Below are 24281 nucleotides of genomic sequence, written 5' to 3'. Positions count from 1 at the left end.
CTCACCTTGGCAGTGAGACACCTCATGCTGGGGCAGGAAGGTTGATTTCAGGCTGTTAGCATCTCTCCCAAGTCGCTGCTTGCGAAAGCACACATCCCTGGCCTGTCCCATGGCTGCATGTCACCATGTGGAAGTGTTCCTTCACGTGTGGGTTGCAAGGGGAATGTCCTGTGTGCCAGAAAACCACTAAAGAGCTGCAGCAGGGCGAGGGGCTGCAGGCCTGGGGAGCAAGCAGAGAGGTACAGGGAGAGGGAGGTGCTCAGTGCCACATCCTTGTACAGTCTGTGCCCATCTGCACCATGGCCTCAGCTGTGCAAGATGTCAGCCCTGTGAAAGCCAAGGCAGGGGGACTTCAGCCTCTGGTGCAGGTGCGTGTCAAGAGACCAGCAAGTTGCAAGCAGCTTTTCCCAGATTTTACTGTAAAAGGCAGCCAGTGTGTGCGGGCTGCACCACCTCCTTCACCCACAGCTCCTACAGCCTTCCTTCACCCCACACCTTTACATCTGCCCTGGGTATTGTGGTTCTTCCAGTCTCTGCTTCCTGTGGTGAGCATGAACACCAGGCTCAGGGATTTCTTGCAGCATCCCCATTTTTTGTTACAATCGAAGGTTTTATTTATATGTGAGCAGGATAGCTGTTGTTGCCTTCTAGATAAGCAAAATTACTTCCTGCCATGGTGGCTGTGGTGTCTGCTGTGGCTCTCATCACAAGGGTGATGCACAGGGTTGTTTAGCTTGTTCCTCACCATCAACATCCCCCAAGGGTGAGTGGGCAAGTTGTCATCCTTCCTCACCATTCACTTCCAGCTCTGCCCTGGGAAATGCCAGCCAAACAGAGGCTGGGTCCCTTTGGACACTTCATTATTTCAGTTTGCCGGGCACTGCTTTTCCTCCCTTGGCAATTTGGCTGTGGGTGTTTGTGACTTCTCATTTTCCATTACTTTAACTCTCAGAGGCTTTTTTTACCTGCCTTCTCTTTTCTTTCAGAAAGGTTTGATTTATAGAATTATAAAGGTTGGAAGGGACCCTAATGACCATTTAATTCCAGCTCCCCTGCCACTGGCAGGGGCACTTTTCACTAGACCAGGTTGCTCAAAGCCCCATCCAACCTGACCTTGAACACTTCCAGGGATGGGGCATCCACAAATTCTGTGAGCCACTTGTGTCAGTGTCTCACCATGCTCACAGTAAATAATTTCTTATTTGCTGAAGATCTCAGAGACAGAAATAATGGGCCCCTTGGTCCTAGGTGTGATTACACATGCAATGTTATCACATGTTGTCTCTATTTGGGGGTCTGGCAAAAACTGAGAGATGCTGATGCAGGCTTTAGTATCTCTGAAATATCAGCCCAGGAATCTTGGCCCAGATCACCCATGGCTACTAGAAAATGTGTTCCTGGTGTGCACCAGGATGTAACATAGGCTCTGCATGTCCCTTGCTCCATTTCACTCAGTGAAACTGTCTCTCTTAAGTGTGGGGAGGGGGAATACCTTCAAGAAAATAAGGCAGACTGGCACATCACTGGGGATCCTAGGAGGTTATTTTATTCAAACATTTTCTTCCACCTTGCTTTCTCCATGTCCCTGCTTCCCATTATGCCTGTGTGGTGTGAATCACTGACTGGGAATGGGGTACTGGAATGTAGTTGAGAGCTATTTTCTAAATTCCTGAGTCTTGGATGACCCTACATGGTTCTAGGTGTGATCTGGCTCTGTAACACCCTTTCTATGACCCTTCAGATGTGTCTGGCTTTTATGAAAAGAAGTGGAGACATGAAAATGAGAGGCAAAACCATGCCAGGATGCTAGTGCTGATTTGCTGCTGCAGGAGCAGTGTGGTGTCTGGTTCCTGCCAGCTGTGCCATGCAGAAAAGAGCATGATGGTCATGTTAGTTTGCTATTCATTGACTTATAGTCAATTTGTCCCTTGGGACCCTCCTGTCTTTTTCTGGATGGCACAGCCTGATGGAGGCCACCAAAATGGTCAGGAGGAAAGTGGGTTTGTACATCCAGGAGGAGAGAAGGTAAAACAGAGCTAATTGCTGTGTGTAGCTACTTGATTGTAGAATCACAGAATGGTTTGGCTTGGAAGGAACCTTTAAAGGTCATCTAGCTCCATCCCTCCTGCCGTGGGCAGAAACACCTGACACTGGACCTTGTTGCTCAGAGCTCCATCCTGCCTGGATAGGGGAGTGTGGACAAGATGGAGCCAGGATCTTGTGGGGATGCACAGCCAGAGGACAAAGGACAGCAGCACAAGCTGCAGCTTATCTACTGCATGAGCTCAGTCACACCCTGGAACAGGGCTCACAGAGGCTGTGGGACCTCTCTCCATGGAGATGGACTGAATGAAGCCCAGAGAAACATGACTGATTTAACTCTGAAGTCAGTCCTGCTTTGAGCAGTAGCTTGGACCAGACTCCTCCAGAGTCTCATTCCAGCCTGAGTTAGCCCTGAACCTACACTCAGAGAAAACCACTACCCCTCATCCCTCCCAAGGTGGCATCCCTGGCTTTGTTTTGGGCTAATGAGCCATGGTTGTCAGGGATGTTACTGGGGAGGCTGACATGAGACATCCCCTCCCTGTAGATTATCGTGCACAGCAGCACCAACAGCTCTGGATCTGCAGATGAGTCGGGAGGCGCTCAGGGGAAGCCCCAGGGGTGTTTTGCGTCACTGGGCCAGGTTGCCTGGCACTGCTGTGACTGTGGAGAAGGGACACCAGCTCCAGGGCCTGTCTGATCCTTCCCCGTGCGTGTCCCGTTTGAGAGCCACACGCTGCTGAGGACGGAGCAGAGGAGCGGGCAGGGTGATGGCGGCTGGGGCAGGGACGCTGGAGCTGCCCTTCACCTGCGACGAGCAGCTGACGCGGCGCATGCGGCTGCGGTTCCAGAGCCTGCAGCAAAGGAACGTGAGGGCCCAGGACGGGGAGAGGCTGCTGCATCCCAATGAGCACATCTTCCGAGTGGATTTCATCCAGCAGCACCAGCTGCGCTTCCTCCGCTGGGACGTGCAGCTGGAGAGACCCGGCAAGGTCACGGTGACGGGCACCTCCCAGCTCTGGACTCCCGACCTCACCCACCTGATGAACCGGCAGCTGCTGGAGCCAGTGGGAATCTTCTGGAAGAAGCCGGGGGCCGAGGAGGTGCTGTGCAATGAGGCAGATGCCCAGGAGTTTGGGGAGAGGATAGCAGAGCTAGCCCAGATCCGCAAGGTGATGTATTTTCTCCTCACTTTCACTGGCGGCCTCGAACCAGCTCAGCTGAAAGGCTCCATTGTTTTTAAAGCCTGATCCCCTCTTGCTCAGCTTTTCTCCTTCCAGCTATGTTTCTTTCAGTTCAGTTCTTTGTTCCATTTTTGCATCTTTTTTTTTTTTCTTTTTTTTTCTTTTTAATGAGAGCCAGCACTGTGGTAAAGCAGAGAACAGCTCAGTGCTTCTGGAGCCCCTCAGCCCTGTGAAATATTCCCCAAATGTGCTGTCTTCTGTCCAAATGATGGGGAGAAGGGGACCATGAGCTTCCTGCTGCATTTGCCTGGAGTATAAGACTGTGTGCTTGTGAATTCATCAGGGATTCACACAGGGTCTCACTGGCTTGGAAATACAAGGCTGCCCTGTCCGCTCACTGTAGCAACTGCACACCAAAAACCCATTGGAAAAATGAGTAATTGCCATACCAGAAACCATCAGGGACCCCTGGAGAGAGCCCTGCTTTCCAGTTTCCATCCTAGCCATTGTTTGTGATGGAGTTCCTCTCCTTGCAAGGTGCTGAGTGCTTGCAGGCTCTGATGACTTGTGCTGCTGCTGTGGCTGCTTGGAGTCTCTGAAGACCAGTCCCATGGAGAGTCCACCTTGCTGTGAAGCTGAAGTACATACACCTGGACTCACTCAATGTGTTCTGCAGATTGTAAACCCACTGGACTAATGGGGAGGTTGGACCAGCCTTTTCTGACCACTGCCACCATTTCTTGCTGGGGGAGGGTAGAATTTGTTGGTCCAAGATGGATGGAGCAGGTGTGTGTGTGTGTGGGCTGAGCCAGCAGCTCAGAGTGGCCTAGGCCAGCAATGAGTCCTCTGCAGCAGAGCTAATTTGTGCTTTGTTCTGTCCTTAAAGCATCCATGAAAATATTTACTCTGAAGTGTCTACAGAGAGCCGTGAGGCTGCAGAGCACTTTGCAAGCCACAGAGCAGGAACCTGCTGCTTCTGTCCCTGAAGACACAGGGAAGGGTGACCAGGGGAGCAGAGGGGAGTGATACATTTATAAGTATTGGAACAGGAGAGTGTTTTTGCCCTGAGTGCCCCATGACTGCAAGTAAACTAGTACATTTGGATGTTTCCTTTTGTTCCACCAAAAAATGGAGAGTACTTCAATGAAGCTTCTTGAGACACACAGATTGAAAAGTCCCTTGAAAGAGCTAAGTGTTATCACAGTTGGTCCTCTGCTCAGATTGCACTCAAATGTGTGTGAGTACTCCTCAAGGGGTGGCCTGACATCCTCCCAAGATGAGTAAGGAGAGAGCAGTGATGGGAAAGCCAGGGCAAAGTGACTTTGTACCTGTGGCCTGTGAACTTAGGAAGACCAGCCCCAAAAAGAGTCCAACCTCTTCTCCAAACCTCCAGAGATGCAAACCCTATGCCTTCCCTAGCCCAACAATAATGTATAAAATGGCATGCACAAGTTATGCCAGGCAGAGAGGAGAGAGAAAGCAGATCAGCTGCTGGTTGAAGAGATGGTGGGAGCTCTGAATCTTGCCTAAAACCAAGGCCCAGCAACCACCAAATCCTACGGCCATGCCATGGCCATTGCCAGACAAGTTGATATCTTTGTTTAGACCCCAAGAAATGCTGGGCTCGGTGAGTAAAGTGGATGCATCCCTGCTTGGCCAAACACCCTCTAGGGTCCGGGTAGAAAACCCCTCCTTGTACATCCCAGAGCAGAGTTCCTGACTACAAACCACTTTAGACCAAATAACAGGAGCCACTGGCAACGTCCAAAGGGGTTATTGCATGCTAAGTCTCACAATATGCCATTGCTATGTTGCTAGGGTAGAGTTCTTGCTGCAGATATTTCACTGGGTATTGGTGTACCACAGTAAATAAAAGCCTGGACAATGGGTTCCCCTTAAGGATTGAGGCTGTTTGTGTCTTCTTCATGCTCCTTTTGGCAGCTGCCCTAATCCTACACACAATAAAGCACCAAATTTCAGCTCAATATTGGTATTCTTGAGCCCCTTACTTCCTGTAAAATTTAAGATGAACATTTACTTTCTTCTCTGAAAGGTTTCATGGAGTATTGAGCAGATTTTTTGTGGTCAAGAGGGGGTTGAAGCTGGGCATAGAAGGGGAAGTGATTCTCAGGTGGATCCTTGTTTCCTTCAGAACTGGGGAGAGAATGAGTGGACCAGTGTGATCTCTGTCTGCTGCAGGGAAGATGAGCCTTTTTTTGCCAGTCACTGAAACTATCCCTGCACAGTTTCAGTATAAAAACTTTCAGATACATCACCCTGTCCCATCTCCCAGGGCAATTTCATCCCACTTTGTACCACAGCCCAGCAGAGTAGTACAGCTGGGTGCCTCTCTCCTTATTCTGAACTGGCAAGTTCCCAGCACAAAGCTTGGAGAACTTGGCATGTACCAATTTCTCCTTCTAATCAGGGAGGTTTTTTTTCCAGGGTCACAGGTACTTTTTCTCTTATCTAGTGACTCTTAAGAAAATTGAAAAAGAGCCCTAAATCAGCTTAGGGAGGTGAACCTGGCATTTTTGAGCTCCCAATTTACCCATCTCTGAACCCTTTCACTGTAAATTTGTTGCACTAAATGGTGTTGCAGCTCCAGATTTTGTGAACCCCTAAGGAAAAAGCAGCACAGCTGGGTGAAGAAGAAAAATGTGGTTTGCACTACCCCAGTGTAGCACAACCAAGCTGAGTGCAGGACTTCTTGGGTTCCTGGGAGGGGTGGTCTATGGCCACACTTTCCAGCAGGGAACACCTGTGGAGATCAGACTCCCTCGTTTCCTCCTGGGTCAGGGTAGAAATACAACCAGTCCTTGCTCCTGGACCCTGCTCTGGATGAAAGCTGACCATTTTTGCTGCCTTCAGTGTTGGAGGATGTTCCCAGAGCTGTTCCCAAGGGAAGAAATGAGTGGGATGGTGGGGACCTGTGTGTCCTGCCACCAGTGACAGTAGGAGCAAGCCTCAGACCCAGCCAGCTGGAAGCTGTCACTACCAGCTCTGGCAGACAAGCTGCCTCTGATCAATGCTGGGATCATTTCTAAGCCCACATTAATAGCAAGTTGATTATCACAACAGCTCCCTATGACAATTCATTAGGATGAGCTCCAGTCAGGAGGTAATCCATGGGCACTGATGGAGGGCTGGCTGACCTCTCCTGGCAGTCTCCAGAGAGGACTCTGGGGCACAGTTGTTAGCACTCGTATAAAGCCCCAAACCCTCCAAATGTGGCTCTGTTTCATGGCTTTGTCTGCTCTGCTTCTATTGATCCATATGACTAAAGAGTGGCTGTGAGCTTGCAGGGCTGATGGCATCATTAATATTTCAGTGTAGGAGCAATAAGAGCCCTGGACTAGATCATTGCTGGTAGCTAAGGAGTCAGGGGGCTCTTCAGAGGGAATTCTCTCTGCACAATTCCTGCTTTGTGACAGCAGACAAAAAAAAAAAAAAAACCAGAAAAAAGACCCCAACCAAACAAAAAACAAATGAACAACAACAAAAACAAAGCAGCTCTGTCAGCTGGACAAGGGTAGACAGTAAAGGTGGTTTCACCACCTTTGTGACTTCTTGTGAGGCTGTTTCCATGCAATGTAGCTGTGTCCTCTCCTATCCCATCCCCTCAGCTGTCCACAGAAAAGGGATTATTTGGTGTATTGGAACATAATAACATAACGCATGCTTGCATGGACACTTTGGGGTTTTTTGTCACTGAGCTCATGATCCTTTGGGAGCAGGTAAGTGGAGTAGCAGGGCTGTGGACAGTCAGTCAGTTCACTGCTGCTGTGTAAGTCAGTCCTTGACAGCCATCAGCTGCAGTAACCACATATGGCCTCACAGCCTACCCTGGCCATGCAGTAAAACCACACTGCCTCCAGACTCAGCAAAAGCTAAACTGTGGTGTGGTGTTGCCTTGCCTTGTGCCTCTGTATCCTTGTTCCAAACAAGATGCAGATCCCCCTGCATGTGCCCTCTGTGCCTGGCTGTTGGGTGTGTTCTGTCCCACCTGTTGGGTGAATTTTCCATCCAAAGCAGAGGTGGTGGTGCCTGCAGCCATGACGGGCTATGGACTTTGGCAGTTCCTCTTTGCTTGTGCCTGTCCTGCTGGCAATGACACCAAACCTGTGCCTCCTCTGACCCTCAGCTGCTCTAGGGCTTCTTTCACCTCAGGCCTTCTTTTCTATCTTTCATCAAATCACCTCCCTGTGCTTGCCTGGGTGAGTTTGGTAGGTCTTGACAGGAAAGAATGGAGACCTTGAGGGAATGGGGATCCTGCATTTCCCACTTTTACTTAACTGAGTAGGCTCATGCAGAGTATCTGCTGCATGTATCTTTGTTGGCACTAGGTAGATGAAGACCACACTTGTTCTTGGGCCAGTCAAGTCACACCAGAATCAAGTAGGAGAATCAAAGAAGGTGCTCTTTGTTAGTGGTACCCTACTGACACTAAATAAACCAAAAGACACGGTCATAAAAATAACCATCCCTGGTTAGGCAAAGAACTCATCTGCTCCAATAGCCTGTCTGTCGATTTCCCAGCTGATTTATGACCAGAGATAGCTCAGGGACGCCACTTGCTCGGTTTCTCGGCTGTTTAGGTGGCCTGGAAAGGCCCAGGGTGGCCTTGGACAGCCCGGCGCTTCAAAGGACGAGGAGAGACTTCTGATCTTGTTTCGGTCTCGGTGTTTATTAATTGTTTATCTAAAAGATTTTCTTTCAGCCTAACAGAGGTCTGCACAGCAAGTCAGCCATGAGCACACTGAAAGCCCCCAGGGCGGTCACTTATCTTTATACCCGAAGTTACGTATACAATATTTATAATTTTTCCCCAATACCTTCTACCCTTATTAACTGGTGCACTTCTAGTAAAGACCAATCCCAAAGTGCCACCATCACCACAGAGGATGGAGGCCAAGAAGAAGAAGAAGAAGAAGAAGAAGAAGAACAGGACACGCCCCAATTCCTCCATCTTACTTCTTTAGACTCCCCTGTACAGAAATCCTAAACCCTGTGTTCTACACTCTAATTAACTTATCCCTTCACCATTCACCCAGTAAAATCCTCCCAGTCCTCAAACAGGTGTCATCTCCTGTGTAGGATCAAAGTCCAGCCACCAGACACTTCTGGCAACATTCCAGGACTCCCGAGCCCCCCAAGGGTGTTCTTGGCCACTCTGCACCTCCATCCTGAGGTGCTGAGATCCCACACCTGTCTACAGAAGTAGATAGCAGCAGATGTCCAAGGTAGGTTTATAAGAAAGAGGACAAAGATCTTTAACTTCTCCTTCCAAGGGACAGAGAAGTCTAAGCTATTCCAGTAGATGATAATCTAGTCTGCATTGGCAGAACCAGGTCCAAAATCTGGCCCCAGCTGACTGTAAGCAAGTCCATCCCCCTCATAATCTTCCTTGTCTTTGATATTGTCTGCATTAGTGCCAGGATGAGAGTCAATCCCACCAAAAAAAGGGAATAATTTGGGGATGTGTGCCTCTTCTTCTGCAGGTCATCCCAGACTGGAAGGAGCAGGAGTGGAACCCTGAGAAACCCGAGAGCTACGTGGGGATCTTCCACTTCCAGTTCTGGCGTTTTGGTCAGTGGCTGGATGTGGTGATTGATGACCGCCTGCCCACACTCCACAATCAGCTCATCTACTGCCACTCCAACTCCAGGAATGAGTTCTGGTGTGCCTTGGTGGAGAAAGCTTATGCCAAGTAGGTACCCAGGCAGTTGTAGGATAAAGTGGGACCTGGGCACTCTGATTTTCCTCTCTGTTCATTCACCAGCTAGTTTGCAGCAGTGAAAACAACATCTTTGCTGTGGAGAAGTAGTACATGACTCAAACAGACAAACACTGAGGAAAAAAACCCTTCTCTAGCCCTAATTTACCCTCAAAGCAAAACACCCTTCAATGTTTCTTTAAGTAACACCTATTCTAGAGATTTAAAGTTCCTTTTACATTGGTCCAAGAGTGCAGCAAGGAATGTGGGTCCTATTTTTTCACCCTAGTTTGCTGTCCTCTCCCACTTGAAGGTCAACTGCAATCTCCATTCTTGAGGTTGCCCCAAGAATCGTTCCCGACCCCTTAAAATGTCAGGCCAGTGTTGTGCCATCCCTGCCACCCTCTTTCAGGTTGTCAGGCTGTTATGAGGCGCTGGATGGAGGCAACACAGCTGATGCCCTGGTGGATTTCACTGGTGGGGTCTCTGAGCCTATCGACCTGACCGAAGGGGACTACATCGCTGATGAAGCCAAGCGCAACCTCCTCTTTGAGCGCGTGTTGAAGGTGCACAACAGGGGAGGCCTCATAAGCTGCTCCATCAAAGTAAGCAACATTGCCAGTATGGCCACAGTGCTGTGGGAATAGGTGTTTTAGGATGCAGTTGTTTTACACAGTTAGAAACTTCTAAATTAGATCAGATAAATTGTGGCCAAAGGTTCCCGCTTCTGGGAGCTGGCAAAAGGAGTGAATCCTGAATGTCAACCCTCTTTATTCTTTGTTGCTATGTCCAAGAGCCCTCATTCATCCCAGCACTCTTTTAAGGCTAGGAGGGGATCCACTCTAGAGAAAGGCATTTTGGTGTCTGCATCTGGGCATCTTTACAAATGCTGGTTTCCAAACCTCCCAGTATAACCAGTATATGAGCTTTATCAGTTGCCAGTATGGGAGCTCAGAGACCTCATGACACAAATTAAGAAAAGGGGGGATGCAGCACATAAAATGGCATCTGAGATGTACCAGCTGGCTTTCTCCCTGACTGTTGATGCTCTTATTTTTGGCTTAAAGATATCTGCAGGGAAATCTGAGTTGCTTTTTTTCCCAGCCCCTGCAGCGGTGGTCATGTCCCCCTGGTCTGAGCACTGTCTGTGTCCCCCTGCCAGGCCACGTCAGCAGCTGACATGGAGGCTCGCCTGGCCTGCGGACTGGTGAAGGGCCACGCGTACGCGGTGACGGACGTGCGGAAGGTCCGTCTGGGCCATGGTCTTCTGTCCTTCTTCAAGTCAGAGAAGCTGGACATGATCCGCATGCGCAACCCGTGGGGCGAGCGGGAGTGGAACGGCCCTTGGAGTGACACGTGAGTTGGGATGGACAGCTGGTTTCAGTGGGAAATTCTTCCCTATGAAGGTGGTAAGGAACTGGCACAGTTCCTCAGAGAAGCTGTGGATGCTCCATCCCTGGAAATGTTCAAGGCGAAGTTGGATGGGACTTTGAGTGACTTGGTCTAGTGGGGGGTTCCCCTACTCATAGCAGGGGCGTTGGAATGAGATCATATTTAAGGTCCTTTCCAACTGAAACCATTCTGTGATTCTGTGTTTCCATGTTCGTTCATACTAGTGAAGGATGTGCATAGGTCAGCTTTGTGCTCCCAGTCTTATACCAGCAAAACGAGCACCCAACAGAATCAGCCTCTGTCACCACCAACTGCTGTGATGGCTGGAGATGAGATGAGGAACCAAGGGCTGGTGCAGTCAGAGCCTTTGGCCACAGTCAAATTTGTTATCTTTATGGATAGAGCTGTGATGGTACTGGCCAAATAAAACCCTGCCAGACTGGATTCAACTCCACTGGTCAGGGAGGAAGTTGAAGCTCCAAGCCATGCTGCACTTCCCATGTGTTTGGCCGATGACCTAACCAGAGCAGCATGGGGACTGGCTTTATACAGTCCTTGTGCCTCAAATTCTTGCATATCCCTTACCTCTGAGTAATGATCTTGGTCTCTTCCCACAGGTCTGAGGAGTGGCAGAAAGTGAGTAAAAGTGAGAGGGAGAAGATGGGAATGACAGTGGAAGATGATGGAGAGTTCTGGTGAGTCCCTCCTGGGTTTGTCACTACAGACCGTGCTCACAGCATCCTCCCACCTCATGGAGCATGTACATCTTTTCCATGCATACAGCTAGCCAGAGAAAACAGGCTTCCAAGGTGTAGGATCTCTAGTGAAGCTCCCTGCTTGAGCCCATGGGCTTTTGATGGCCATGGCCCTGGAATTGCAAAGTGCTCTTCCAGGGCACCACTCAGGGGCCAAACCATTTCACCAGGGTACTGAGAACCTGTCCTAAATGTGCTGAACTTCACAACCTCACCAGGAATAATTCAGTACAACATTTACTCTTGTGTGGCAAAAGGGCCACTGTGCTACTTCTCCCACTCCAAAACACAGATCTGTTGTTTGAAATCAAGAAGTATTTACTGCAGGCATAGAGAAAGGTATCTTCATCTTTTCTGGAAATATCTGATGAATAGCTTTTGTTACTCATCAGCCATCAGAGACAACCCACACTCTCTAACAGGTGATCAAGAAAGTCCCTGAAGTGTACTTTTCCAGGGAATGAAGCAGCATAACCCAGTTCTGCCCTTTCCTGACTCAGGATGACCTTTGAAGATTTCTGCAAATACTTCACGGACATCATCAAGTGCCGTCTGATCAACACCTCCTACCTGAGCATCCACAAGACCTGGGAGGAGGCAGTGCTGCACGGGGCATGGACCAGAAGCAGTGACCCCTTGAAAAACCGCTCTGGAGGCTGCATCAACCACAAGGACACTTTTCTGCAGAACCCCCAAGTGAGTAATGGGGCAGAGGGCCTTCTGGAGCTTTCATGTGTGCTTCCAATTGTTTAACTCTCCTACAGGGACCTAGAAGGCCAAAACTCTACCAGACCTCTAATACATTATTTGTGCTTATGGCAATTCTCTGGCACAGCATGACCAGCATGGAGGCCAACTCTATTAACATTATCCCTCTTATCAAGGAGACTGCATCCAAGTGCTTAGTGTAGAGCATCTTGGCACAAGGGAACAACAAACTGTGGGTAGCAGTGTTTGCTGGTTCCAGTTAAACCGGGCCAGGAGTGATTTCCAACAATCTGGATGTCCGAATTTCCAGTTTTTATGCCCAGACTTTGATGCTGTTAAGTTTACCAGGACAGGTGTAGCCCATAGAGCCATTTCCTTCTAGCTTGAAGTTCATCTCTTGGAACAGACTTTTCTGGAGTAAAGGAGGCTCAAGGGGACCTAATGGTTCTCTACAACTTCCTGAAAGGAGATCATATCCAGATGGGATTTGGTCTCTTCTCCCAGGTGACAAGTGGTAGGACAAGAGAAAACAGCCTCAAGTTGTGCCAGGGAAGGTTTAGATTGAATATTAGGGAAAACTTTTTTATTGGAAGGGAAAGACTCTAGGAGAGGCTGCCCAGAGCAGTGGTACAGTCACCATTTCTGGAAGCATTCAAAAGGCATGTGGATGTGGCACTTGGGGACATGGTTTAGCAGTGAACTTGGCAGTGCTAGGTTAAGGGTTGGAGTGGGTGATCTTACAAGTCTTTTCCAACATAAATGACTCTGCAATTGTCTTGTTCTCTCTAAACTGGGATTCTCACGATCACAAGCCAGGTCCTTTTGAGTCCTTCATGTAACAAGCAGTTGAAGGATGGTCTGGTCCATTGCAGGAGTTGCCATCAAGGATGTGGGAGAGTTGTGTCCAGCTTCCAGCTCTGTATTACCCTTTTTAAGCCAGGCTGTCCCTGGTTGGAGGTGGACTGGGAGAAGCTGATGTTGGATCTGTTAAGTCCACCCCCACCCATGTCCAGGGATCCTGTATTAATAAATATTTCCCTTACCTTCTTCTCTTTGCTTCTAGTATGTGTTTGATGTGAAGAAGGCAGAAGATGAAGTGCTGATCTCCATCCAGCAGAAGCCCAAAAGGACCAGTCGCAAAGAGGGCAAAGGAGAGAACTTGGCCATAGGCTTTGATATCCATAAGGTAGGCTGGGGTTCTGCATGTTGGCCTGAATGCCACTGTAAATTTGCTGGGTGTGGGGTGGTGCACCAGCCCTGCATGACCAGATTGTTCATTTAAGCATTATCAGGGTGCTTCTGGGGTGCCATCAGCACAGCCTGCCCTCCTCTAGAGAGGAAGAGGGATATCAAAGGGGACAGCATGGACAGCAGGTTGCCCAGAAAAGCTGTGGATGCCCCGTCCTTGGAAATGTTCAAGGCCAGGCTGGATGTGGCTTAGTAACCTGTTCTAGTGTGAGGTGTCCCTGGCCATGACAGGGCATTGAAACCAGATGATCTTGAAGGTCCCTTCCGACCAGAACCATTCTGTGATTCTGTGCAGTTCTTGCTAAAAGCAATGATGAGTCTTTTCTCTCCAAATGTGGAAATCTATTAGACTAATCCTTATGCGTTGTTTGCTGGGTCTGCAGTGTTAAGCTGGGATGCAGGAGATGAGTCCCTGAGTCAAAAGAATTTGGAAAGCCACATGCACACTTGTTTTCCACCCAGCACAATTGGGACCCTTTTTCCTGGTTCTCTTATCTCCAGCTTTCCTGGCACTATGGACTCAATCCTTGCAATTTTTCCCCCCCATGGTGGATACCAGTACATTTTCAGCCAGTGACAATCCGCTGTGATCTCTGCCCAGGTGGAGCTGAATAGGAACTACCGCATGCACACGCTGCAGCAGAAGGTGGCCAGCTCCATCTACATCAACTCCCGCAGCGTCTTCCTGAGGACAGACCTGAAGGAAGGCCGCTACGTCATCATCCCCACCACTTTTGACCCCGGTCACGAAGGCGAGTTCCTTCTCAGGATTTTCACAGACGTGCCTTCAGATTGCCGGTAAGGAGCACGAGCAGGGATGGGGAGGAATTGGCTCTTTGGAGACAGCCCTGTGCTTTTGATTTGTGGTTTTCCTGAATGGAATTGGCTCTTTGGAGGCAGCCCTGTGCTTTTGATTTGTGGTTTTTCCTGAGTGGTCATAGCCTTGCCTGCAGCTGCTCTTGGCTTTCTGTTAAGGGTGGTCAAGAGACAGGACATCTTTGCAGGTATCTCCACAGGCATGCAGAGAAGCTCCCACTCTGCTTCTAAGCATGATATGGGAGAGCATCCCAAACCTAGGCTGAGACTGGAGTGAGGAACAGAGTCTGACAGTGTGTAGTCACAAAATCACAGAATATTCTGAGTTGGAAGAGACCCACAAGGATCAGCCAAAGGTCATTGAGTCCAACACCTAAATGAATGGCCTGTACAGTCCTTCATTGTGCCAGAGAAAATTCTTTGGGATAAGACTGGGAACCTCTCAAAGGCCACGTGTTTTTCCTTGCAGGGAGCTGACCCTGGATGAGCCACCACACACCTGCTGGAGTGGGATGTGTGGCTACCCACAAGTGGTATCCCAGATCCATGTCCTTGCTGCAGCTGGGCTCAAGAATCAGGACTCCCAAGGAGGTACTGGTCTTTCCCTGCCTGTTGTCTGGCCCTGGAGGAGTTGGGAAGTGGTTCATGAAGTGGGACATTGCTGGAATTTATATCCTCAGATTTTTTTTTTCTGTGAACATACTTAATTCATACACCAGAGGATGGGAAAGTCCATGGAGGGCTAAACTCACTTCTTGCGGTGGACATGATCTGGGAGCTATTGTATTTAGGCTGTTACCTGGGACCTTCCCAAAACTTCCCCAAAGCCCTTAGCAGAGGTCCTGTAACAACCTAAACTTTCCTCTCAAGTATAAGCAGCTGTAAAAGTCAGGAATTGTATTTAAAAGCTTCTTAGTAAGAGGGACAGAGAACGAGCCTGATGTGTGGTATTCATCACTGGGGGCTGGATAAATGACCTATCAGCAGAGGGTATGCCAAATTTAGCTCACTTTGGGATGGTGTGGATCTAGATCAGTTCTGACATCCATCACTTTTCCTGCATGGAAGATGGCAGCAGGACCATACCTCCCCATGTCCTGCAGCCACACAGAGGCTCATGGTGAGATCCCCATGCTCTGTCTGCCTCTGGACCAGGAAACCCAGTGGTAGTGATGGCTTGTACTGGAAGATTGCTAGGGGATAAAAGGTCTAGAGGCTACCATTAGAGAAGCAAATACCTTTCCACCTTGGAAATAGATCAGATCCTAGCCTTTCTACCCCATTTCCTGAGTCAAGGATATGTGGTAATTGTGGCAGGATTTAGCCAAACACTTTCAAGCTGAATTTAAAATATCAAAATTGAAAAATTTTAAAAATCTAATAAAACTCAATTAAAATTATACTTTTTTTTCACCCAATAATTATTATCAGGGCTGCCTGTCACTATATCCCTGAAAGTAACGAGTAGGATCTTTTCTAAGCAAGGACTAGTTAAGTGTGCTTATTTATCACATGCCACAAAGGGAGTCCTTATACCCTGTCTGGTGTATGGGGATGGAATTTAACCCTGGGCATGTGGTTTTTTCTTGTGTTATTCACAACAGGTCAGTGCAGCTTTAGCAATGCAGGGAAATGTGTAGCCAAAGGTCTCTGAAGTGTTCGCTTCAGAGAGAAACAAGGAGGTTTATCTTTCCTTCTTGTAGATTCTGGAGTCATGAAACATCTTTTCCACAAAAACCCCGTGGGAATTGCTTTTTTCCAGCTGTTTTCCAGCTGTTCAGCTCCCACCACCAACAGTGTGTTTGGTGTTTTCCAGTGCAGTTGGATCTCTCACACATCCCAGGCCAGGCCTTATACACTACTTTGGAAATAGTGATTTGCAGATAGGAATTTGGCCCTGGCTGATGGAATATGAGAATTTAATGGGGCATCCCAAAAGATAAGGTAAATTGGAAAACCAGATGTGAAATCCAGCAGCTGTGTCTCACCAGGGGAGCCAGGTCCTTCCAAACAGAAAGTTAGCAAAGAGGTGGTCTGGCAATCAAAATCCCTGGCCCTCAGAAGGGGCTTGTTTGTTCCTCCTCATTTCAACATTTCCCTTGGACAAGAAAGCTCATCCAGCTGGTCTGTGTTTCCATCATAGCCACTAAAGTTCATGGTAAGAAAATGCATTCTGGCAGTTAAATTTTCATAGGAATACCTCTCTCTCTCTACTGAAATTCCCAAAATAAGCACTTGTTTGGCAAGGTGAAAGTATTCACTAATGAGAGACTCTTTCCTTCTCCTGGAAGCTCAGGTGCCCTCCAGATGTGGGCTGGTAGTATGAGAACTTGGTCCTCCAACTTCATCCTCCATCTGGTATTTCCTTGTGTGAGCCTCTTTCTCCTCTCCATGGTTTTATTTCTGCCTGCCTCTAGGAGAGCAGATGCTGAAAGGAGATTTGAGTAGGATCATGTCCTCCATGGAACATTTACTGCAATGGTCAGAAGAGTTTGGGGTGATGAAGGAGTGTTCCTGTAGAATATGGAGACAAGAGAGGCAGCCCTTTCATAGAATCATAGAATTGTTGGAAAATAGTTGGAAAAGCCTTCTAAGGTCATGGAGTCCAACTTTAACTCAGCACTGCCAAGTCCACCACTAAATCATGTTCCCAAGTGCCACATCTACACATCTTTTAATTTCCTCCAGGGATGGGGGCTATACCACTGCTCTGGGCAGCCTGTTCCCATGCTTGATAACCCTTTTGATTAATTAGTTTTTCCTAATATCCAGTCTAAACCTCCTATGGTGCAATTTGAGGCCCATACTTCTTGTCCTGTTGCTTGTTTCCTGGGAGAAGATACCAACGCTCACCTCCTTACATCCTCCATTCAGGCAGTTGTAGACAGCGATAAGGTACCCCCAGGCCTCCTTTTCTCCAGGCTGAGCCCCCCCAGCTCCTTCAGCTGCTCCTTATCAGACTTGTGCTCCATCCAGACCCTTCCCCCGCTTCATGGCAGTCCATCAGCACCTGCTGCCTAGAAACAATGTCACCTAATAGAATTAAATTGAGCCAAACAGCTGAGCACCATTGACATCATCTGGGGTGTGACAAACCCTTTGACAGATATCCATCTCCTCTGGTGGGATATGGAGACAAAGTACTGCATGACAGGACTCTATGGAATTACAGAAGCTACAACAAAGAAAACATTCTCTTTTCTCTCCTCAGGAGCTGATCCTTATGTGATCATCAAGTGTGAAGGGCAGAAGGTTCGCTCTCCAGTGCAGAAGAACACGGTATCACCAGAGTTCGATGTGAAGGGGCTCTTCTACCGCAAGAAGCCAGGACAACCCATCATTGTTCAGGTACCTGGCAGGCAAGCAGTGGGCTGAGGGATGGAGACCCTCTGTCACGTGGACCCCTTGCCCTCTCCTCACACTGTCCACAGCAGATCTGTTCCCCAGCTCAGCCTCTCACCACCACGGTGACATCTGGGAAAGGCATGTCCTTCATCCCTCTCACTACCAGAGTGACACCCCCACGCCTCACCACCTCCGTGGCTTCAGCTCAGGGCATGTCCCCAGTAACCCCTTCTCTCCAGTTCATGAAGGTTGGCTGCATCCCTGAAGGAGCTGCCCTCATCCCTGTTTTGTTTCCGCAGATCTGGAACCACAACTTGATAAGTGACGAGTTCTTGGGCCAAGTGGTGCTCACGGGGGATCCCAGCGACCGGCAGTCGGTGCACACGCTGCACCTCCAGGACAGGGGGAACAGGAGGTCAAACGACCTCCCTGGAACCATTGCTGTGATGCTGCTCAGCAGTAACGTCCTCACTAATGTCTGAGTACTCAAGGGTGACTCTTCTGGTGCCACATATGTGAATATAAACATGCACACGTACATATACATATATATATATAAAAAGAACACACAGAGCCTACCTACCATCTGCAAAGTGTATATGAACCACGCATGCATTCCATTCCAAGGAGCCAATCTTGTGTTTTCAATGTTAAAAAAATGGTGCCTTTTTTTTGGGGAACCGCAATGATCCTTCTGCTGGCGTCCTCTGCAGCCCCCTGGCTGCCACGTGCGCTGTGGGACCGCTGTGAGCACGCTGTGTGTCCTGACAGCCAGAGCACCATGCCCTGGGGCTGTTTGTTTACACAGGCTGGCACACACACACGTGCCACCACGCACACCTGTGGCCACCACGGTCCCACCAGCTGCTTCAGTGCATCTTCAGTGTGTCTGCTTGGGTTAGGAGTAGTGTGCATGGAGCTGTCTCCCTTGAAATTGCCATGTAATCGCTTATCTGTGGAGGCACCACAGCAAAGGAGAAGTGGACAAACAGATCGGGGCCTGTTGGGTGATTTTTGGGTATGGGTTTGCCTACTGCAGCTGCAAGGAAAACTCACGAAAGCAGCCCAAATCCACAGGGGCAGCAAGACCAAAGGCTCCATCATTTTGGGGACAAGCTGTCTCCACCCAAGTCTTGTTCAGCCCCACGCAACTCTGAAGTATAGAAAGATGTCAACAGCTGTGGTGGGATAACAGTTCTCTGGGTCAGGTTTCTGAATCAGTCTGGACCCAGCCCCTGTGGGTGCCTCCTGAACTCCCACGGTGCCTGCTGTCTCCGTGTCTCCATGCCATCCCCATCCCAAGAGCTCACCCCAGGAGCTGGGGTGGGTTGTCTGCTGGGGCAGTTCAGTGTTCAGGCAAAAGAAGACTGATTCCTCTGAAGGCCAAAGTGTCAAGTTCAAGGGATGGGGAGCTTCTCTCATGAGCTCCATCTGTACTGCTGCCTACAGTGCATCATTTCTCAGTGCCTCGCTTTCTCAAATTCTTTTTAAAAATAGTGGGATTTTAGCTTGTACTAGAGGAGCACTGCTCCCAGTACAGCCTGGAAATGCTGGGAATATTTAATTCATACCAGTGTCCATCTCTCACCTTTAATTTCCAGTCCCCTGTTGTGGAGGATGACTTGCACAGTCCTAGAGCCAGTCCCACGAGCACAACCCAAATGCATCCTTGGGGATGTGTCTGTGGCTACAGTCTGCTCCTGATTTCCATGAAAACTGGGTTAATCTTCCTTGTTCCACTGGGTGGCAGAATCTGGCTTCTTATAAACCATCCCAGATAAACCAAACAACAACCGGTTGTCTGACCTTTCAGCAGCTGACTAGGACAAGTTTCAAACCTTTTTTTTTCCCCTGCTGTTTGGGGGTTTTATTCATGTGCCTTTAAAGTGGTGCAAGTTAAAGGAATTTTTCAGTCAGATTTTCTAAGCAAATATTTTGCAGTCACCTGCATGCAAGTGGAAATTAATACATGTGATGAAATCTTCGAGTCTTCCTAAATTTTGACCTGGGCAGAGTCCTTTTCCTCCAACAAAAGTGAACAGGAAAGCCTGCTTTTGCTATAGCAAAGGGTTTCTGTTTGTCCTACTAAATACTCATGTTTGTCCTGCAAGTCTGTTTGGGGTTTTTTTAAAGTCCCTAAAGGTCTGCTAAGTCTGAAACATGATGAAGTGTTCTCCAAAGTACCTGCTAGCTCAATTCTTGGTGCAACCAGAAGTAGATGGTGCAACTGCACTGATTTTTGTGGGCTGTTTTTCCCTTTGCCTCATCTTCACAGTCCTGCAGCTAAGAGTTTGCTTTTTTACCAAATTTGCTTATGTTCTTAGGTCTTGTTTTTCAGGACTTAAAGGCAAGCCGTGGTACCCATGATGCTCTTTCCAGATCTCAATTACTCCTGGCTTGCACTGAGCACCCTCCAAGTCCAGGTGCCACCACTGGGACCAAGTTTGGTTCAGTGTCTTGCAGAATTTACTTAAGTGCTCCTAGTTAGGTAAAGCAACTTTTTGATCCCACAGTCACAGCAAATCTTTGAATTCAGGAAGACCAATTCAGAGATATTTTGATTTTATCTTGGTTTTGTTTATGAGACTCATCACTGAAAATAAATGGAAGCAGGATTGTGGAGCTAGAAGGTACGATTTGGGTCTTAGGAGAAGATCTCACAGGCTTATGTTCAGAGTGATATGTGAGAGGGATGCCCAAAGATACCTCACCTGGCAGGGGGATGAGCTATTTGGCATTGACAGGAGCTTTGCACCATCATCAGCAGATGGAGGTGTCCAGCCTGCCTGCATTAGCCTTGTTTTCACAGGAAATCAGGCTATGGATAGCTTCAGCAAAGGAGAGCCATTTGTCCAGGAGTGCCCTGCCATGTGCCAAATGGCACCAAGATCTCCAAGGAGCAGTGCCAAAGCTCACCAAGGAGTTGTGGGGCCCTGGTACCCATGGGCAACCTCCTTCCTCCCTACAGAGAATCAAGCCATAAAGAAAGGAAAGGCAGCTTTTTAATAGCTTCTTAAAAAATCACTCTATATCAGGACCAAATTGTCTTAATATCAGTAATATTTGTCTTTTTTTTTAAGGAAAAAATAAGTTTTGGAAAAGCTAGAGCAGAAGCCTTCTTCCCCTACATTTCCAATGGAAGAACAAAAATTACCTTTCTTACTCTTCTTTTTCTCTTATTTGTAGGGCAGATGAGGGAGGGGAAATATTGAAATGCCATTCCTATCATTGATGCCTTTTCTCTTGAATGAAGTAAACAGAAATATTCAGGGGGTTTTGGGTTGTTTTTTTTTTTGAGAGGAGGGCATGTCTGAAAAGCACTTTCCAGTCCCTCATGAATGGGGTAGGACACATGTCTGATTGATTTCACATTTCTTTTGTTAATCATTTCAATGGTTGCAAGCAGCCTGGCATTACACTCTGTGGAATCCATTTCTTTTTGACATCTGCCTGTTAAAACAGGCTGTGACTTGTCTTCATCTCCAAAGGCACTGATGTATCGTGCTGCACAAGCTCAGAGTGGTCCAAACAGAAAGCCAACATTGTACAGCTGTAAACCTCCTATAAATAAATAAATAAATTGTGTATATTTTATTCAGACTCCTTGCTTTTGAACTGCTGTGTTCTTCCAGAATGCTTTTGGTGGGCACAAGGTGGCTCTGCAGAGCCTTTTAAATTTGCTTGATTCACCGAACTCCATTCGAATAATTTTCTCTGTAGACTTTGAGACTGAGGCAAGGTGATCTGCATGAGTCTTTCACACAAGGTTACACTCACATTTGCTGAGAAAATCCATGGTAGGAATGGGTAACCTCCTCTGACTATAAACCTTTGCATCCTATGCCCCAGACTTACCACAGTGCAGGGAACTTGGTTTTTTGAGTCTCACCTGACTTGGAGAAAAGCTTTGTAGATTGCTGAAAAATAAAAATGGGGGGAGAGAGTTTATGGGCAAAGTAGGTGGAGGAAGTGGATTTTGGATGGCTTTTTCTCGGAAAACAAACCTGCACAATGCGCATGGGGAGCATTTGAAAAGCCTGGCCCTGCCCATGGGAATCTCCAGTCTTGCTGCTGTACCACACAGACCCAAAGCTTTAGGGACGTTGCTTCCATCTCAGCTTCCCTCCACCAGCTGCCTGTGCTCAAAGTCTTTGCAGCACGAAGGAGCTGTGTGCCTCTGCAGCCCACCCTTTAGAGCCTGGAGCAGACATCTGGAAACAGCCCTTTTGTTGCGGCCTGCAGGAGTCTTCCCAGACTCTTCAGCTTCTGGGATCATCCTCTGGGACAAAATGTGTCAGCAAATAATGCATAGAGAATGAGCATCCTACTCCTCTGCCTCCACCACTGAAACATCCTGCAAGGACCTTTCTTAGGGGGAATGCCTTACAAACACCTCAGTCCCACAGACATCCTGATACTCTCCTGGACAATGTCCTGAGCAGCAGACCTGGCTGGGCACCTATGGAGCTGTGATGTTTGATGCTGGACATAGCTCAGGAGCTCTGGTGTCAACCACAAGGCTTTACTGAGTCTGGCTTTGTGCACATTCTAAAAAAAGTCTATGCAAGCCTGGGTAAGCCACAGACCATCATGTAGGCATGGAGGCTGTGCTTTCCCACCAACGTCCACGTCTCAGTTTTGCTGGTACTGGGGCAGTGGGATTAAAAGTGTAGGTTGCTTTGCAGCCCTGCCTGTGCCTGCTGGTGGTGCACACCAGCATGGAGATAGGGCTTCTGCAATTGCTGTGGGACCTCAGCACATCAGCAGGAAGAGGTACAGAGACTGTGCATGTTTGTAAATGAGCAGCAAGTAATAGAGTAGTGCACAGCTCCAAGCACAATCCAGTCCAGACTCACCAAGGATCCTTCAGGATCTCGTCATCCTTCCAGCACGGTCATTTGCCAGGGATTTCTGCTCACAACATTAGTTTCATATAGTTCCATAATAGTTTTCATAGGGGACTTTTTAAAGGGCTTTTTGTAAGGACATGTTTGGATAGAACAAATGGGAAATGGCTTTAAAGGGAAAGAGGGTGAGGTTAGATCAGGTATCTGGAAGAAATTCTTTACTGTGAGCTTGGGGAGGCACTGGCACAGATTGCCCAGAGAAGCTGTGAATGTGCTGTAATGCTGGAAGTATCCAAGGAGAAGTTGGATGGGGCTCTGTTCAACCTGGTCTAGTGGAAGGTGTCCCTGGCCATGGCAGGGGGCTGGAACTGCATGATCCTTAAGGTCCCTTCCAACGTAAATCATTCTGTGATTCTGTGATTCTATGGTTCTATGATTCTATGATAAATTGGAAGTTCAGGGTTTTTCCTTTGACCTGAAAGAGCATCTTCATGGAGGAACAGACATCCATCTTGAAAGTTGGTGCTGAAGTATTTCTTCTTGTACCTGGATCCCCTGTCACCGCGATCTTCCCACCTTAAACCTGTATGCATTCCCTGCCATATGAGCCTCCTGCCACTCAAAAGGCTTGGGGATTTCCAGCAGGAAGGGCTGCAGAGATGGAAGGGCCTTCAGCAGTGGGATGTGTTCATTGCCTGTGCCTCAGAACTGCTCAGGTGCTGCCACATCCTTGGCCAATAGCCCAGGTTAATAGCCAGGGATCAGCCACTGGGGTCTGTTCTGTGCAGCTGTCCAAAGGCTCCCTGCACTCTCCAAATCCCACCTCCAAGCCCAGTGGTGCAGTCAGGAAGCAAGTCCAGCCCGGTGTTCCTGGCAGAGCCTCCCTCACTGCCTTTCCACACATGCATGGGTCCTGTTGGGCACAAGGCAAGGCTGCCCAAGCCATTCCAAGTGCATCAGATGCAGTCCAGAGCAAAGCCCAGACACAGCCAGAGCCTGGCCTCACACCCACACCAACTGTAGTGACACAGTGAGGAGGGCTTGAGTGACATGGGCATGGCCCCAGGTGGTCACAAATCGTCTGTCCTGAGCTTAAGGTCAGCTGAGAGTTCACAGCTGAGGGCTGGGCATCAGCAGGGCATTTCTAAGGGCTGGGGAAGGAACCCTGTGACTGTGCTGTGACTTCTACATTTTGAGCAGATTTCCCAGTTTGCTTTGAAGCAAGGAGACTCCCTTTTATTGCTCCTTATTTCTGCAGTATCACCAAAAAAACACATTCAGTTGGGTCCCCAGGAGGATTTCCAGCACCCTCATTCCAAAGTGGAGCTTAGAAACAACTTTTATGATAACACTGCAAATATAAAGGTATATTTTGCACCTTCCACTAGCTAAAATTACAAGCTTTATACCTAAGTAAGAAACTTCAGTGGTGTTTCGTAGAACAATTAAAATCCAACTCCACCTTTCTCAGCAGGAAGGAAAAAAGACACTAGCCCAGATTTGGGCAGGGAGTCACCAGGTCAGAGTTAAGCTTCTAGGTGAAACCTCAGCTCTGAGTTTCCTGATCTCAAGTGTTTTCCTGTCCCAGTTTTCACATTTACAAGTGCACAAGGCTGGTGCATTCAAACAAGGATGCCTGTCAGCTCCTGGCCTCACCCCACAGGACCTCAGTACTGTCCCTGCACAGCCCAGAGACCTCTTTGCACAGGGCAGGAGGACCTTTCCAGCCACACTTTTTCCCAGGAATTAATCAGGACTCTGCACAACGAGGACTTGAAACTGCAGCTAAACTCGTAGCATGGGTGCCATGAAAACATTTTACATGAGCAGATAGTGATAGGAAAAGGGGGTACAGTTTTAAACCTAATGAAGGGAGATTTAGATTTGATACTAGGAATAAATTTTTTACTGTGAGCATGGTGAGGCACTGGAACAGGTCGTTTGCCCAGAGAAGCTGTGGTTGTCCCATTCCTGGCAGTGCTCAAGGCCAAGTTGGACGGGGCTCAGAACAACCTGGTCTAGAGGAAGGTGTCCCTGCCCATGGCAGGGGGGGTGAACACTCGGTGATCTTTCAGGTCCCTTCCAGCCCAGGCCATTCTATGATTTTATGATACCACAAACCGGGGCAGACTCCAGGGCTGCAGGAGGACGCATCTTCGGAGAGCGGGGATGCTGCGGGAGCGCGGCGCGGGCGGTGCCCGGGCTGGAGGTACCACACTCGCACACT

General features: G+C 48.5%; 2 protein-coding genes across 2 annotated transcripts in view; both read left to right on the top strand.

The window, feature by feature from the left end:
• Positions 1 to 20763, top strand: part of CAPN5 (calpain 5) — a 53103-nt gene extending 32340 nt beyond the window's left edge. The window contains exons 4-13 of the mRNA XM_058045182.1: positions 8729 to 8937; positions 9356 to 9548; positions 10106 to 10299; positions 10953 to 11030; positions 11591 to 11786; positions 12862 to 12984; positions 13648 to 13844; positions 14332 to 14453; positions 17074 to 17210; positions 17507 to 20763. Of these exons, the coding sequence (XP_057901165.1) occupies positions 8729 to 8937; positions 9356 to 9548; positions 10106 to 10299; positions 10953 to 11030; positions 11591 to 11786; positions 12862 to 12984; positions 13648 to 13844; positions 14332 to 14453; positions 17074 to 17210; positions 17507 to 17689 (1632 nt within the window). The 3' untranslated portion in view covers positions 17690 to 20763. The remainder of the gene's footprint in view (positions 1 to 8728; positions 8938 to 9355; positions 9549 to 10105; positions 10300 to 10952; positions 11031 to 11590; positions 11787 to 12861; positions 12985 to 13647; positions 13845 to 14331; positions 14454 to 17073; positions 17211 to 17506) is intronic.
• On the top strand, positions 2814 to 3293 carry OMP (olfactory marker protein). Its single transcript, XM_058045183.1, has one exon. It carries the CDS (start codon positions 2814 to 2816, stop codon positions 3291 to 3293), a length of 480 nt encoding a protein of 159 aa, XP_057901166.1.
• Positions 20764 to 24281: the final 3518 nt, after the last annotated feature.

Source organism: Melospiza georgiana, chromosome 2 (genome assembly GCF_028018845.1).
Source record: "Melospiza georgiana isolate bMelGeo1 chromosome 2, bMelGeo1.pri, whole genome shotgun sequence".
Taxonomy (NCBI): domain Eukaryota; kingdom Metazoa; phylum Chordata; class Aves; order Passeriformes; family Passerellidae; genus Melospiza; species Melospiza georgiana.
This window is presented reverse-complemented; position numbering and strand designations above follow the sequence as displayed.

Excerpts from the sequence above, each read along its gene's own strand:
- OMP (XM_058045183.1), top strand. The coding sequence starts at position 2,814 with ATGGCGGCTGGGGCAGGGACGCTGGAGCTGCCCTTCACCTGCGACGAG.